This window comes from Nematolebias whitei, chromosome 3, assembly GCF_014905685.2.
Source record: "Nematolebias whitei isolate Nwh7 chromosome 3, NemWhi1, whole genome shotgun sequence".
Taxonomy (NCBI): domain Eukaryota; kingdom Metazoa; phylum Chordata; class Actinopteri; order Cyprinodontiformes; family Rivulidae; genus Nematolebias; species Nematolebias whitei.
In genome coordinates, this window is record NC_056500.1 from 2,499,105 (window position 1) to 2,514,841 (window position 15,737).

The 15,737-nt window shown below is 41.3% G+C and overlaps 3 protein-coding genes across 3 annotated transcripts in view; all 3 read left to right on the plus strand.

The window, feature by feature from the left end:
- Positions 1–284: 284 nt before the first annotated feature.
- LOC119430365 (gastrula zinc finger protein XlCGF28.1-like) lies at positions 285–2,648 on the plus strand. Its single transcript, XM_037697771.1, has 2 exons — positions 285–544; positions 1,065–2,648. The coding sequence occupies exons 1-2, from the start codon at positions 373–375 to the stop codon at positions 2,285–2,287; spliced, it is 1,395 nt and encodes a 464-aa protein (XP_037553699.1). The 5' UTR covers positions 285–372; the 3' UTR covers positions 2,288–2,648.
- A 3,532-nt stretch (positions 2,649–6,180) lies between these two features.
- The window catches only part of LOC119430460 (zinc finger protein 271), a 12,672-nt gene continuing 3,115 nt past the window's right edge, over positions 6,181–15,737 (plus strand). The window contains exons 1-2 of the mRNA XM_037697871.1: positions 6,181–6,414; positions 9,841–10,410. Coding sequence (XP_037553799.1) covers positions 9,915–10,410 — 496 coding nt within the window. The 5' untranslated portion in view covers positions 6,181–6,414; positions 9,841–9,914. The remainder of the gene's footprint in view (positions 6,415–9,840; positions 10,411–15,737) is intronic.
- Positions 6,193–15,737, plus strand: part of LOC119430366 (trichohyalin-like) — a 23,120-nt gene continuing 13,575 nt past the window's right edge. Inside the window, exon 1 of the mRNA XM_037697772.1 lies at positions 6,193–6,222. The gene's annotated coding sequence lies outside the window, so the exon portion shown is untranslated. The remainder of the gene's footprint in view (positions 6,223–15,737) is intronic.

Genomic DNA, 15,737 nt, shown 5'->3' on the forward strand with positions numbered 1-15,737 from the left:
GTCCCCAGATTTAATGTCAGAAATCTGGTCACCTTATCAGGCGGAGGACACTCTGGACAGGTCCTTCTGATCCGTCGGTCACTGTTAGGGTGACACCACCGGAAGTAAACAAAGCTAAGTGTTAGCATTGTTAGCGTGAATGTCCGAAGTTGTTTTGGAAATAACCGTTGTAAGTGAACGTACACAAGTTAATTTATTACTTGATCGATGTTTTTTTTAATAGTTCAGTGGATAATATAAGTAAGATAAACTTAGTTTTCGTCGGGGCTTCGCAAAGTGACGTCACCGGACGTGCACCCGGCGCTAGCAGCGTTAGCATCGTTAGCTCTGTGTGCGTGTGAGAGGTGAATGTGTTGAGTGTGTGCAGCAACAATGTCTTCAGTTCAGTCTCTGAGAGAGTTTATCAGCGAGCGACTAACTGCTGCTGCTGAAGAAATATTCACAGAGTTTGAAAAAACCATCGTCCGGTACGAGGAAGAGATCGATCGTCAGCGCAGACTGCTGGACATCAGCTGGAAACCTCACACACACCTGCACACAACAGGTAGGAGCTGCAGCTGCATCAATGCAGTGCAGTGCTTTCTGTTAAAGAGTCGTTGGATTAAAAACAGCTCAAAATCAGGTTTCTATTATAAAATATCAATGTTTGCATCTTTGTTTGTGTATTTTGGAAACGAACTAAATATTTAAACTGAAACGACGTAAAACGAGCAGAAGGGAAAAGAGATCAAAGATAAACTAATTGATGGACGTTAATCACAGACAACAGCCTAAAAATAAACCTCATAGAACAAATGTCTCTGTGTTAAACTGCTGGATCCAATCAAGTTCCTGATTTTTTACTATTACATTTATTCAGTTAATGGTTTTTATATACTGATGAAAAACTGAAGCAACTACTTTTCCCAACAAGTAATTAAAAAAAAACTTTAGTTTTTATTCATTTTAAACAATGATGTAGTTTAAATCGATTTCCTGACCCAACAAAAAGAACTTTTATCTTTGGACCCAGGCATTTCAGCTTCTGTCTTTTTCATTGTTTCTTCTGGTTTTTGTCTTGTCAGACGTCCCGCAGCATCATGACTGGAAAGAGAAGGAGAATCAGCATCTCTGTGACCCAGAGAGGAGCTTCAGTCCAGACCAGGAGGAACCAGAAGCTGCCCAGCTGAAAGAGGAGCAGGAAGAACTCCGTGTCAGTCAGGATGAGGAGCAGCTGGTTCTGAAGCTCGAGGCTGAAGCCTTCATGGTGACTCCTGCTTTTGAGCAAAGAGACCACAGTGAACCAGAACCAAACTGGGAACAGCTCCTCCCTATGAACTTTCCTGAGCCCGAGAACCAAGACCAGGAAGAAGCAGGACCATCTGGAGACGGAGAACTGAACCCAGGAAAGTGGTTTGATCCTGAGTCGAATGAAAAACCTGTAAAATGTGACATTTGTGGAAAAGCCTTTCGACATAATTATCAAATGAAGGAGCACAGAAGAATCCACACTGGTGAGAAGCCCTTCTCCTGTAAGTTCTGTGGTAAAACCTTCATGAGAAGCTGTGGCCTGATGGTCCACACCAGAACCCACACGGACCAGAGGCCTTATTCCTGTAAGGTCTGCAGTAAACGCTTCATCCAGCACAACACGTTGGTCTACCACATGCGGGTCCACACTGGTGAGAAGCCCCACACGTGTCAGACTTGTGGAAAAGGCTTCACAGTAAAGAGCCAGTTAACCATTCACGCCAGGTCTCACACAGGTGAGAGGCCTTATTCTTGTAACACCTGTGGAGAAAGTTTCAGCTGCACTCGCAGTTTTAACTCGCACCTGAGAACCCACACGGGTGAGAGACCCTATCCCTGTCCGACCTGTGGTAAAAGCTTCAGGAGAAGCGATGAGTTGTTGAGCCACATTCGGATTCACACGGGAGAGAAGCCCTACACGTGTCAGACTTGCGGTAAAAGCTTCACCCAGCGAGGTCAGTTGGTGACTCACACCAAAGTTCACAGCGGTGAGAAGCCCTTTTCGTGTCAAATGTGTGGTAAGAACTTTGCACGACGTGGTCACTTAGCGTCCCACATAAAGACTCACACTGGTGAGAAACCTTACTCTTGTCAGACCTGTGGCAAATGTTTCACTGAGAATTATATCCTGGTGGGACACATGAGGACTCACACTGGTGAGAAGCCCTTTTCCTGTCCAGTATGTGGCAAATGCTTCACCCAGAGAAGCAACCTGACTGTCCACGTGAAGAGACACCGGGGGGACGTACCCGTCCAACGGCAGCCTGTGAGACAGTGAAGACGTCATCAGACTGAGGGAGGACAGCTTGAAATCAGAATCTGATCAGAACCACAGGATCATCTGCAGGAAACAAACAGACCAGAACATCAACAGGACCAGAAGCTTCTGTTGGTTCTAAAGTAAACCGAACATCTGGAGGGGAAAAGTTCTAAATGTGGTTTGTGTTGAAGGAGGTCTTTAAATATAACATGGCTCTGTTTATATAAAGTGTTGTTTTATAACTGACTGATCAGGTTTGATTTTAATGTTCCTGAGAAGTTAAATCTGACGTGTTTCTCAGTTCTGATTAAATCAACCTAAAAGTTAGTTTTTGTTCTGAACGTGTTTGTTTATGAAGATTTGTTAGTTTTAAATCAAAACAAAAGAGGAAAAGCACTTTGTGTTGGCAACACCTTCACTTTTAAATCAGTCCTTTTATGAAACGTTTCATTTATAACTGCACTGTCTAACAATAAAAATGTATCTCATCAAGATAAACGTTCATATTTTAAACAGTATCTCATAATTATCAGTTCTGACAGTGAAAAAAAACGCATCAAGGAGATTGACGGAGTAAAATGCACTGCTGGCATCAACGTCAACGGTTCTTTATTTGTCATGTGCTACATGTGGTGTAATGAAATTGTGTACACAGGGTCCCAGTTACATCCATCAAAATAACAAAATGTTAAAGAAAAACAATAAGATCTAAGATAATAAACTAAGAAAAATGTTAGACTAAAAATAGGTTAACACCGGTTCTGGAGGGCAGTCATCGGCCGTTGCCACAATCATTATCCTCATCATGCTAACGGGACTGTGCTGTCCGTGGGTCCTCCCCCAGAAAATTTGTAATAAAAGATGCCATTTCCTGCATTTCGTTGTATTTTAACAGGTTGTTAAACATCTGTAAACATTTGATTAAGTTGATTAAAAACAGGTCTCTTGTAAATGACGAGGCTCAATGAGACCAACAACCTGTAGAAATAAAGGTTGACTTGAAATGACTGTTTTGGAGAGCAACAACAATAAACAAGCCAGTGTGTGAATGCAAGTCCTATTCTGTTGCGCGTCCTAACCCCCCACCCTCCCCCACACACCCACATACTGTCTGACCCGAACTCTGCTGAATTCAGTCCTGTTCGTTGTTCTCCTCCAATCTCAACTGCCACTGCCTTCAGATGATTCAATTCTCAGTTGTCCAGCTAAAGACAATCCATCCATGTATTTTAGATAATTAATTGGATAGTCTTTTCAACATTCGCTGTTATTTTGACAAATTAGTGCCGTTGTTTTGAGACGTGATGTTAATTCTCGTCAAACATTTCACTCTTATTTTTTAAAAAATGTAAGCTTATTTATTATGTCTGAAATGTTATACGCCACGGCAAGTACGCAGGAGTTCTGACACAGCAGTTGTGAGCGTGTCCTGTCTGGAGACGCTGTGCGTAAAGTCTGTAGGGCGCACAGATGAAGGTGGATGAAGAAGCTCCCCGCGGGACATGCAGTTCGCGTCTCTGCTGGGCGGGAACGTGGTGCAGCCAGAACATCCACTCCACAGAATGGGCAACGTCTCCTCTTGTTGTAATTTTAATAAATAATCAAAATAAAAATGAGCGATGACTTTGGACTTTTAGGGGCAGAGATTTGAGTTGCCGGATCCGAGCGGTCAAAATGAAAGAGTTCTCAGATCTTGTTCCGACAGGATCCGGCTCAAATTAACCCCTGCTCACCGCTAACAGAACCTGACTGCTAACAGTAGTACCATGCTGCAGCTAACGGGACCATGTTGCTATTAGAGAACCTCACTACCAACAGAACCACTCTGCCAATAGGACCATGCTGCTGTAGATGTATTTCTTTTTCACTTTTGATAAATGTTCATTGTTATGCTGATGATACACAATTATATTTGTCCATTAAACCCAATGAATCCAATCAGCTACTTAGACTACAAGCATGTCTTAAAGACATAAAAACCTGGATGACCCTTAATTTTCTCCTGTTGAACAGACAAGACTGAGGTTTTGGTTTTTGGACCTGAGCACCTTAGGAATGAATGTTTCAGTCTTTCTCCCTCCTTAGATGCATTAATCTGTCCTCCAGCTCTAATGTTAAAAATCTTGGTGTTATTTTTGATCAGGACATGTCTTTTATCCCCCACATTAAAAACGTTACTAGAACCTCCTTCTTCCACCTGCGTAATATCACTAACATTAGAAACATCTGATCTAAAGATGATGCAGAAAAACTGGTCCATGCATTTGTCACGTCTAGACTGGACTATTGCAATGGTTTATTATCTGGGTGTCCAAATACTTCTTTAAAATGTCTTCAGTTGATCCAAAATGCTGCTGCCAGAGTCTTAACTGGAGTTACTGGGAGAGATCATATCTCTCCAGTTTTAGCTTCTCTCCATTGGCTCCCTGTCAAATCCAGAATAGAATTCAAAATCTTACTTCTAACCTACAAAGCTCTCAACAACCTAGCTCCATCTTATATTACACATCTTGTTGTTCCATATTTTCCTAACAGAGCACTTCACTCTCAGACTGCAGGTTTACTTGTGGTTCCTAGAGTTTCCAGCAGCAGAATGGGAGGAAGATCTTCCAGTTCTCAGGCTCCTCTCTTGTGGAACCAACTTCCAGTTTCTGTCCATGAGGCTGACACATTATCCAGTTTAAGACTTTCCTTTTTGATAAATCCTATAGTTAGGGTCGGCTTGTTATGCTGCTATAGACTTAGACTACTAGAGGACAAACTGACCTCATTTCCTTAAATGAATTGTTAAAATTGAATAGTTTTCATTTGATACTATTTCTATGTTAACGTGATTCTTGACCTGCCATTGTGTATCTGTTCCTCTTAAACCCAGCCGGTCGAAGCAGATGGCCGCTAATCCTGAGTCTGCATGAGAGAGTTTTTCCTTTCCACTGTCGCCTTCATGCTTGCTCAAGATGAGAGTTATGTGATGGGGTTAAACTCAAAGCTGTCTGCTCCTAAAAAATAAAATAATGTTAAATTATTATTTTTATATATGAATGTTTCTGTTCAGTGCCCTGAGATGACGTGACTTGGCACTATATAAATAAACTGAATTGAACTGAATTTTGTCACCTTGTTTTTGTATTTTTGTTGCATGCTTTGGTATTTCTTGTTTTTTGGTGAGTCAGGACGGTTCTTGTCCTGAGCATGTCATTGATCTGCATATGAAATAGTCTCATTGAGTCACGAGGACTCATTTTCAACAGAGACCTTATCTGCGGTTTATCTAAAACAAAACTCTTGAAAATGAGTCTTCGTAACTCACATGTATAAATAAAGTTTGAATGAAAAAAGGTATAATTTCTCAATGTAGACCTTGACCTCTCTAAGTGGCTTTAAGAATCTGTTGGACTCCTGGCAGGGACCGATGCAGACATGTTCCAGTTTTTAGTTTTATACATTCGCCTTAGAATCTAGCTGTTTTTGTTACTTTTTTTTAGCCATCCTATTTGTTAAAAAACTAAAAAAATTGTATGACTTTTTATAATTGTTTATTGTTGTCATCATTCTTTGTTGAAATCAGGTCTGTCTTGTAAATGAGTCCTTGAGGCTCAGTGGGATTTACCTGTAGAAATAAAGGTTGAATGAATGTAGACACTGTTTTTTACTATTTCTGCGGGCGCTTATTATTGAGACACCACCGGAAGTACACACGTTAGCTGCGTGACAGCTGTACACATTTCAAGCTGTGTGTTTGTGGTTAAGGTAATTATTTGTATTTGTGTTGGAAACATTTGTTCTTGGTTAACCGAAACCGCCCATACAATTGATCGAATTTTACGTTTTACTTATTGTATTTCGGATATTTCTTCATATTTAAATTTTCGTCAAGAGGTGGCGAGACAACCGGAAGTGCAGCCGGGCTAGCAGAGTTAGCATGGTTAGCTCATTGTGTGTGTGTGTGAGAGGTGAATGTTTGAGTGTGTGCAGCAACAATGTCTTCAGTTCAGTCTCTGAGAGAGTTTATCAGCGAGCGACTAACTGCTCATGAAATATTCAGAGTTTGAAAAAAACCATCGTCCGGTACGAGGAAGAGATCGATCGTCAGCGCAGACTGCTGGACATCAGCTGGAAACCTCACACACACCTGCACACAACAGGTAGGAGCTGCAGCGGAGTGCATGTGGAAGTCTTTATTTATTTATGACACATTGAGGTGAAATCAGTAAAGATACATTTGTCTCAGTCCCTTCCCCCACAGCTGGGTGGCAGCCATTTTGAGGGACTGCCTCATGTAAACCCTTCGTTTTGTACTCGGGTCAGGTTCAGTTCAGTCTTTATTTATAAAGGTTAGCCTCAATGAGCCTCATTTACAAAAGAGAGACCTGTTGTAAACAAAGAACGCAGATGACAATCATAAAAAAGCATATAGAATGAAAAGTTAAGTCAGACTTGACACATCCAGTCCGGTGCACGGAACCCAGCGGTGTTTTTGACCCAGGTAGGCATGTCTGCAGATGGCGTTCCTAAAGGAAGGCGTATCTCAAGAGCCACATGTGATTGGACCAAAAAAAAAAAAAGGCGTTACTAAAGAACTGCCCCCAATAGGCCCTTTTCACATGACGTCAGACAACTTCCTTTTTGACTCGATGCTGTGGATCAGTACTTCCGGGTCTATTCTCCCTCTGGAGACCTGTCTGGAAACTTAATGGAATTTCATTCCTTCGACCTTTATTTATAGAGGTTATATTACAAGATATAGTGCAAGGTAAGGTTAATAAAAACAGTATTTATGTGTTTGTTAGCTGTGGTAATGTTATCCATCATTGCAGCAACTTTAGCCGCAGTAGCTAAAATATACAACTCGGGCTGTCAGTGCTCTAACGTTTAAAGGTTTACAAGCTATATTAACGTTAATAAAAACAGGATTTATGTGTTAGTTAGCTTTGGTAACGTTATCCATCATCAATTTACCATTCTGTAACTGTGTCAGGAAACAGCCTCCGATTGTAAAGTAAGCTAGCTAGCAGCTACAGGTAGCTAAACTCTACACTGCTGCTGCTGTCAGTGCTGTAACATTAAAATGTTTAACTTTATCTATTAATGTAAAATCTCTGACATCTTCCAACTCTGTTGTTTAGAATAGCATTTTAAATATGGAATTAAAAACTATGTCAAACCATTTCCATGTTCTGATGATTAATAATTTCTCTTTTTACTTTCTTCTTGTGTCCATCTTTCTCAGCAGCAGCAACTCAGCAAGGAGGACACACAGAAGACCCAGAAGACCCTGAAGACCCAGGCTTGTCTGAGGATTTTACCAGAGAGGACCATGTGAAGGAGTACCAGTCAATCAGGAGGTTCAGTCGATCAGCTGTGGATCATCTGTTGCTGCCTAATGTCAAATTATCAGGAGCCTCTTGATGTAAAAGGAGACAAAGCAGTCTAGAACCTCCCTGCTTCTTCAAGTCACACTTCATGGATGAACAGTCATTACTGCAAGCAGCTGTGTTGGAAATCTCTCTGTATATTTATCTTTTTTTTTTTTTTAAATCTAGTAATGAATGAATTGATGTGAATAATTCTGTCAGAACTTTTTTTAAACAGCTTGTCTTCAGTAATCTGCATATGAACATCTTTTACATTTAAATTGCATCTGTTTGTATATTTTACACATCTGGTAATGTAGGACATGGAGGAGGGGAGGAAATAAAGCTTCTGTTGTGAAACAATTAAACAAGGTTTGTGGCAGCTTCTTGCAAAAATTCATTTAATAATTTTATTGAACACTGTACATGGAGCAATGTTGGTAAAGAAACTTGTGTGTGTGTATATATATATATATATACATACACACACACAGGAGGGCACTTCTTAATTGTCAGCTGCTGGATTTCCATTTCTAGGGACAAAACTTGTCTCTGCAACTCTTGAATTCTCCGTGCAGCATCATCCAGTTGACCTAAGAGAAAAGAAAATATAAACATTAATAAACATCACTTATCCACCCATTAATTTCCTGTTCAATTATCAATTGGGGAAGTGAAACTTCAATAGTGCTGCCCCCAATGGTTTAGTGCAGCAGCACGGTGGCACAACCGGTAGAGCTGTTGCCCCTCAGCGGGCAGGTCCCTGGTTCAAATCCCGGTCCTGGGACCCCTCTGGGTGGAGCTTGCATGTTCTCTCCGTGCTGCGTGGGTTTTCTCCAGATACTCCATTTTCCTCCCACAGACCAAAAACATGCATGTTAGGCTGATTGGTAACTCTAAATCGTCCCTGTGTGAGTGACAGAGTGAATGTTTGTCTCGTTTGTCTCTATGTGTCCCTGTGATGGACTGGAGACCTGTCCATGGTGTATCCTGCTCCTCACACAGTGATTGCTGGACATGGGCGACCCCCGTGACCCAAAATGGAAGAAGTGGGTAAAAGATAATGGATGGATATTCATTCAAGCTTTATTTAGACGGGTTAATCCCATTGAGCCTCGAGGACTCATTTACAAGAGAGACCTGAATTCAACAAAGAACGATGACAATAGACAGTTATAAAAAGGCATACAGATTAAATAAAAAATACAAATAAGATGGTAAAAAAGTAACAAACAGCTGGATTATAAGGCGAATGTCGACAACTAAAATCAGGAACATGTCTGCACTGGTTCTTGCCAGGAGTTCAACAGATTATTAAAGCCACTTAGAGAGGTCAAGGTCAATATATAACTGGGTAGTGGTTTTAATACCTAGCCATTACGTTAAAAAACAAAATCCATTTTGGTTGTTGAATAACGTGAAAATAGTTTAAATCAATTCATAAAGAAAGAAAAATAAAGGAACCAAATATTAATGATACTTAAACTGGCTTTGGGACAAGGATGTTTCATTTAACTTCACATTTTCTTGTTCAACCTTTTAAATCAGTCCCTGCAGATGAGTGAGTGTCAGTTTCTGTCAGATTTCTGCACCTGGAGCAGGTAGTCTGTTTACTGGTTAACTTCCTCAGCTGTCTCACATTTTAAGGCTCAGTTCTACTTCATGTTCTAGAATTGCTCCTCTCGGGGTGGCTGCACGTTGCAGCAGCTCTGTTACATTCAGTCTGAGTTATTGCTTTTGAAAACTTTAATTCCTCTTTTTTTCTGGACGTAAATCACTTTTTTTCTGACGATTGTTTCCTCTGGTATCGGATGCTGTGCAACTGGAAGGATTTTTACTGAAACCTTTTTACTTTTGAGCATTTCTTATGACGCGTAACCATGGAGGTGCATTATCAGAGTTTCTCCTACAAGTACTGAAGGGTGGACCTCTGAACGGCGTGTTGCTAACGTTAGTGTTGAAGATCAATGTGGGGAGCTGAACACCGTCAGGGTGTATTTTGTTGTGCTTTAATTTGAAGTGTACAGATTTGAACAGTTCTGAGCTCTTCAAAGGGAAAGTGAAAGTAGCTCAAATAAAGCAGAAACTATCGTCCATAAATTAATCCCTGTTGCCTCCAACATGTGACGGTCGATAGAACTGTCCAATCTCCCAGCTTTAGTTGACAGCTTCAACTTCTTATGTCCACTGACGTCATTTCTTTGTCTCTTGGTCCAGAACTTCCGCAGCATTTTGTCTGGAGACGTGAGGAGCTGGAGCTTCTCACTGAGCAGCAGCTCAGGAACCACAAGATGAACTCTGGATTGGACCAGGAGGAACCACAACCTCCAGCAGGAGATCATCAACCACAGAAAACAGAAGACCAGGAGGAACCCAAACATTTACAACAAGAGGAACCTGAACCTCCAGAGGAAGAACCAGACCTTCCAGAGAAGGAACCAGAATCACAAGTTAAAGAACCAGAACCTCCACAGATGAAAGAGGAACAGGAGGAACTCTGCATCAGTCAGGATGAAGAGCAGCTTGGTGTGAAGCTGGCAGCTGAGACCTTCATGGTGACTGTTGGCTTTGACGAAAAAGATCACTGGGAACCAGAAGCAAACTGGGAACAACTCCTTCAGAATTCTCCTGAAGCTGAGACTCAAGATCAGGAAGGAAGCAGGACTGAAGATCCTGGATCCAGCAGAGAAGAGGAGCTGACACAGAACGAGAGACGTCCTCAAACCAGAGAACATGGAGACGATGTGGACAGTCCAGAACTGAAGAGACACAAGAAAAGTCACACAGGTGAGAAACTGTTCACCTGTGAAATTTGTGGTAAATGTTTTTCTTGCAACAGTCAGTTAACCTGATACTTGAGGGTCCACGTTGGTGAGAAGCTTTTCTTATGTCAGAGTTGTTCAACAGACTTTAAGGGGCCGTTTACACGATGCACATTTTGAGTGAATCTGCACCTTTCTCTCTTTTTTTTTTCATTCAACCTTTTTTTAAACAGATGAATCACATTGAGCCTCAAAGACTCATTTACAAGTGAGACCTGTTTGGACAGACAAAAACAGCGGTTAACTGGACACGTGTACGAGTTGGAGGTGAAAAAATTCCTATCAGACTTTTTCTTTCCTGCCTGAGAAAAAACCCTCTAATAATAAAAAAAAACACCTCACACAAACAAGCACATGGTGACGTAGACATTCTGCAGAGGGGTGACAACGAGAGCGGTCAGCAATGTTCATAGACGCTCTCGAGGTCACTGTAAGAGTTCTGATAAGAATGGAATAATCAGCCAGTGTCCTCCGGTGAGATCCATAAACATTCTCGAGGGATGTTGAGGAATGGCCAAGAATAACGTCTGAGAATCCAAGAGTCCTGAAACGATGACACAAGTTCATTCAGCTGGTTCATCTGGTTATCAGTTGGAAATTCCTCAGGGAGGGGGTGGTGAGTGTCAGATCACATGTTCTCCAGGTGAATTCAGATAAGATGGCCTTCAAGACCACCCATGGGAGCCAAATTCAGATAAACACACAGTTGTTTTGGGGACAGGCAGAACTTAATGACATCTACCTTGAGTCTTTGTTGGTCAACTCGGTTACGAAATGTCCAAATGACATGGCCACACCAATTCAATTCAATTTAGTTTATTTATAAAGCGCCAAATCACAACAAAGTTGTCTCAGGGCACTTTACAGGAACATTCACATACAATGAAACGTGACTGAGTAAAATCCCCAAGATCTGATCCATTCAGCCCAAAGCATTTGAGTCCGGGTACTCGAGGCACGAACCAAGCCATCAAAAAGGTAAGCAGCGTGATCGGGTCCAAATTTGCTGCCGACGACTTCCTTGATTGTTGATCAAACCAGCAACCAGCCGAATCCAAAAAGCAGGAACCAGTTATCGTAAATCCAATTAATAATGTGTCCTTAAAATCCACAGATGGAAGCAGAGATAGACACGTCTTCCAGTCGATGAGATATCCAGCTGTGTGCGTGCCATCAGGCAAATCGGCTCGCCTAAAGCCTGTCTTCTCTTCGAAGAAATGTTGTAAATTGAGTTGAGGAACCAACTGATCAAAACAAGTCCATAATTATGGTTCGGAAGAAGTGAAGAGAGGCTCAGAAGCAGTTTCACAGACAGACTGAGCAGCAAAGCGGAGAGGGAGGGGAGAAGCATCCGATCTCAGCGAGAGCAAGTAGTGAAGTCTCTGCAGTTCTGCTGGTCATTTACACGACACCATCCTCCGCTCTCCCCGATTCCAGAGGTTTTTGAACCAAGTCTCTCAGGGGCCGTTTACACGGCGCATATTTTGAGTGAATCCGCTCCTTTCTCTCTGCGGTTCTGCCGTTCATTTATTTGACACCAGTGGCCCCCCCCTCTTTGAATCCGGAAGTTTCTGAACCCACCTTCCAGAGTGGAGGTTTTTCACTGACCCCCCCGCTGATGATGGAAACGTCTCCCGCTGCGGCTTTGTGTTAAACCACATGCGCACACGTGGACAGACGACATCTTTTTATCAACATGGCGCCGGATACACTGCTTTCTGAACTACGACTGATGGAATATATTTTTAATCTCGTAGTTAATCTACGTCAGATTCCAGGTGCTGTGACCGACGTGTGTGTTGGAAGAGACACAGTCTGATCCAGTTCTAATGTCGCTGTTTATAGAACGAGCCTGTCGAGGCACGTGCACACGTCGCGCTGCACTTTAACATACTGAATGTGCCAAATAATAAGTTTAATAATAATAAACAGTATTTATGTCAAGTTTGAGATATATAATGAAGCTCTCTGGACATTATGGAATTAAAATTATGTGATTAAAATGATGCCAAACATATCGCATGTTATTAAAGTTGAAAATGAAGACAAATTTAATTTTTATTTATTTATTCAACACCACAAACTGCATGTCACACAAACACTGATAATTAAACTGAACACACTATTAAAAACACGTTAACAGTAAACTGCATTAATGAACTGGACTCTTTCATCCTGGATGTCCCACGTTGTTCATCTGACTCGTTCAGGAAGTCACTCCTTTGATTAATGCAGCTGAAAACATTGAATGGATTGAATAAAAGAACTGAGGGGGATTTTAAATAAATAGTTCATCCAACATCTCTGTCTTCGACATCCTGCTGCCCTGCACCTGGGCCGAGCCTCGTTCAGAACCGGTCCGCCTGGTGGGAGGGCAGCTTCTTCTTCTTTCAGGAAAAATAAAAAAAATCAGCTGGTTGTTGTGGGATTGAAGTAAACACAATCAAACATTATTAAGAACATTTGATTTACCTGCTGTAAATCAGCTACTGATTATTACGGAGTAAAGTCCGACATCATCGACTCGGTTCTGGTCCACTCAGCGACCGGTGTGGAGCTGTTAGATGAAGCGGTCCCGCTTAGCGTCAAATCTGTCGACTCTTATCCAAAATCCAGCTTTAACTTGTTAATATGTTGTTAACTGAGCTTTTAGCCCAGAGAAAAGAAGCGTGCCGAGGCAGCACGCATGTGCATTAGGTGAATGTACAAAACTCACAGCGCCAACTAATGACCCGGCATGGTAACTACAGAAGATTCAGGGGGGCAGGGGGGATTCCTCCGGATGCATGTAAACACTAAATTTGTACGTGTCAACGCAAATCTTTTCCTGTAATTAACATATGAAAAAACCTACGTTTCCCCCCATCGTGTCCGTGTAAATAGGGCCTTATTATCCATCCAATATCTTCATCTTGTTCTGGACTCAGGTCTCAGGGGCAGCAGCTTAACCAAAGAGGTTCAGATATCTGTTTCCACAGCCACCTATTCCAGGAGGACTTAAAGGAGTCCTCTTCCTCTTACCTATGCTATGGTATATTATGATACTGGATCGGATCGGCCCCATCCCTAATTGATTATGGTGACATTATTCACATGAATGCTCCTGCCAGCTGCTTGCAGATGTTGGATGCTGCAGATGTTGGATGCTGCAGATGTTGGATGCTGCAGATGTTGGATGCTGCAGATGTTGGATGCTGTCTCTCATGGTGCACTAAGATTCATAACTAACTACCGTACCCATCACAGCACCCTGTACTCATTTAGGGCTGTGCGATATGGACCAACATTAATATATTGATATTTTTAAAATAAATCTCAATATACATACATTATACATCTCAATATTTTTTCTTTTCGTTAAGTAATAAAAATGTATTTCCGAGTCAAAGCTTTGTCCCAATTGTGCCACAGGCACATTTATTAACAGATTCAATTAAAAAAATACTTAATTAATCCCAGAGGGAAACTGTAGCTGTAAAACATAAATGTCTACAAAATAAACTATTTCCATATATTAAATAATCCTCTTCAGCTGCGCCGCCTTCACGACGTTGGTTAGCAGCTGTATCGTTCTTGCCTAACTAACCTAAACGTCGGAGCTTCCACATCTGTAAAGGGATGCAGCCTGTAGGAACCATTTGTCTATTCTTTGTTGTCTTTGAATTTAGTTTATTGGTTTATAAATTAGCATATTTTTAGGTTTGATTTTTAAATTAGTATTTTCATTTAATCATAAATGTTTAGAATAAATTTGTTGGTTAGTAATTTGTTTAGTTCATATATTTATTTGGGATGTGGGTATTAGAGACATAACTATGAAGGCTGTAGGGAGGTTTAGGGGCACGTGGGGTCACATGGTTTTTACCAGTCGGAGGTGAGGCGACAGGAGGTGCAGTGATGCAGGAGCAGCTGTGTCAGCGAATTGTTTGTCAAGTTGGAATAAACCGGCCATAAACTGGATTTTTTTGGACCTTTCCTTTGTACTGCGTTAAACACAAACCCACGGAGCAACAAGGGACTATTTGAGTAACATTCACCTTCAGGTAGATCTTCATTTTTGGTTTGTTTTTGGTTTTCATGGACAAATGTCACCACACAAGTAAAAAAACTTTGACCTTGGACTGGAAGATTCAACAAACTCAAATCTGTTGAATTAAGGATCGACGTGCCGATGACGGCAAAGTTTGGTGCATTCATCTCCTTTGATCTTTGGAAGCTGACAGTGGGATGAAAGGGCCGCGCCCACAAGCCATGAAGGTGTCTCACCCAGGCCACAACGCTCGCGTCTCTTTCTTCAGTGACTGTGGTATGTAATGCTGTATGGGAAAACAGCCAAACGACTGGAGTTTGAGGGTAGCAGTCAGTGTTGCAGAACAAATTTGTTGTCATGAAGATGAATAAAAGACTGGATTAATGGGTTGCACCTCTTCCACCACCAGTGGATTTGAAACAAACACCAACTACAAGCTGTTTAAAGTGTTTGTGCCCAGCCCTAGCTCTCACCCTGTATCGTGTAAGATTTTGAAAAATGAATTCAAACAGAATTCACGAACCATTCAGATACCAGCCCGACTCATACTAGAGGTTTATGTTTGCTAATTTATGTACAGCAATAAATCCTGCTGAATAAAACTTTATGACTTTTCTCTAAAAATTAAAACGCTCCACGCGTCACTGACTAGTTTTAATATTTATATTTTCAGAAAAATCTTGCGCTGCACATATAGCGTCACATGGATTAAAACCATCAGATCACTGTCTACTTTGAAATCATGAAAATTAAACGAGACACGTCAAAACAAACTCTTGATAAATTTCCGACACGTTTAATGAACGAGTGCTTCTGTGATCAACAGTCTGCTTTCAGAATGTATCGGTTAAAAACATTTGTTTTTCAAGCCCAAACATTATGACATTATGATGATTAGCGTCTTTAGCTAACAGATAAAGTTAGCATGACTGTTATAATCATTTATTTATATGACGCTTCTTAAACACGTAATAAATTTGATACAAACCTGAGGGTTTGACCGCTGGCCATCTGACATGGTGAACGTTCTCTGTTTTACCACCTCGTGAGACTGAACCCCGTCCCTACATTTCCGTAAAAGAAGTTTTCACGTCAGTCAGTGTTCGATTACTCTGGAAGGATCCGGATGTGTCACACATCAAATTCAATGTTGAAACTGAAACTGAATTATAAAACTGAATTTTCAAAGCAAATTAATTCAGTTCCAAACCACTGAATTCAGTTTCAAACCATTGAATTCAGTTTCAAACCATTGAATTCAG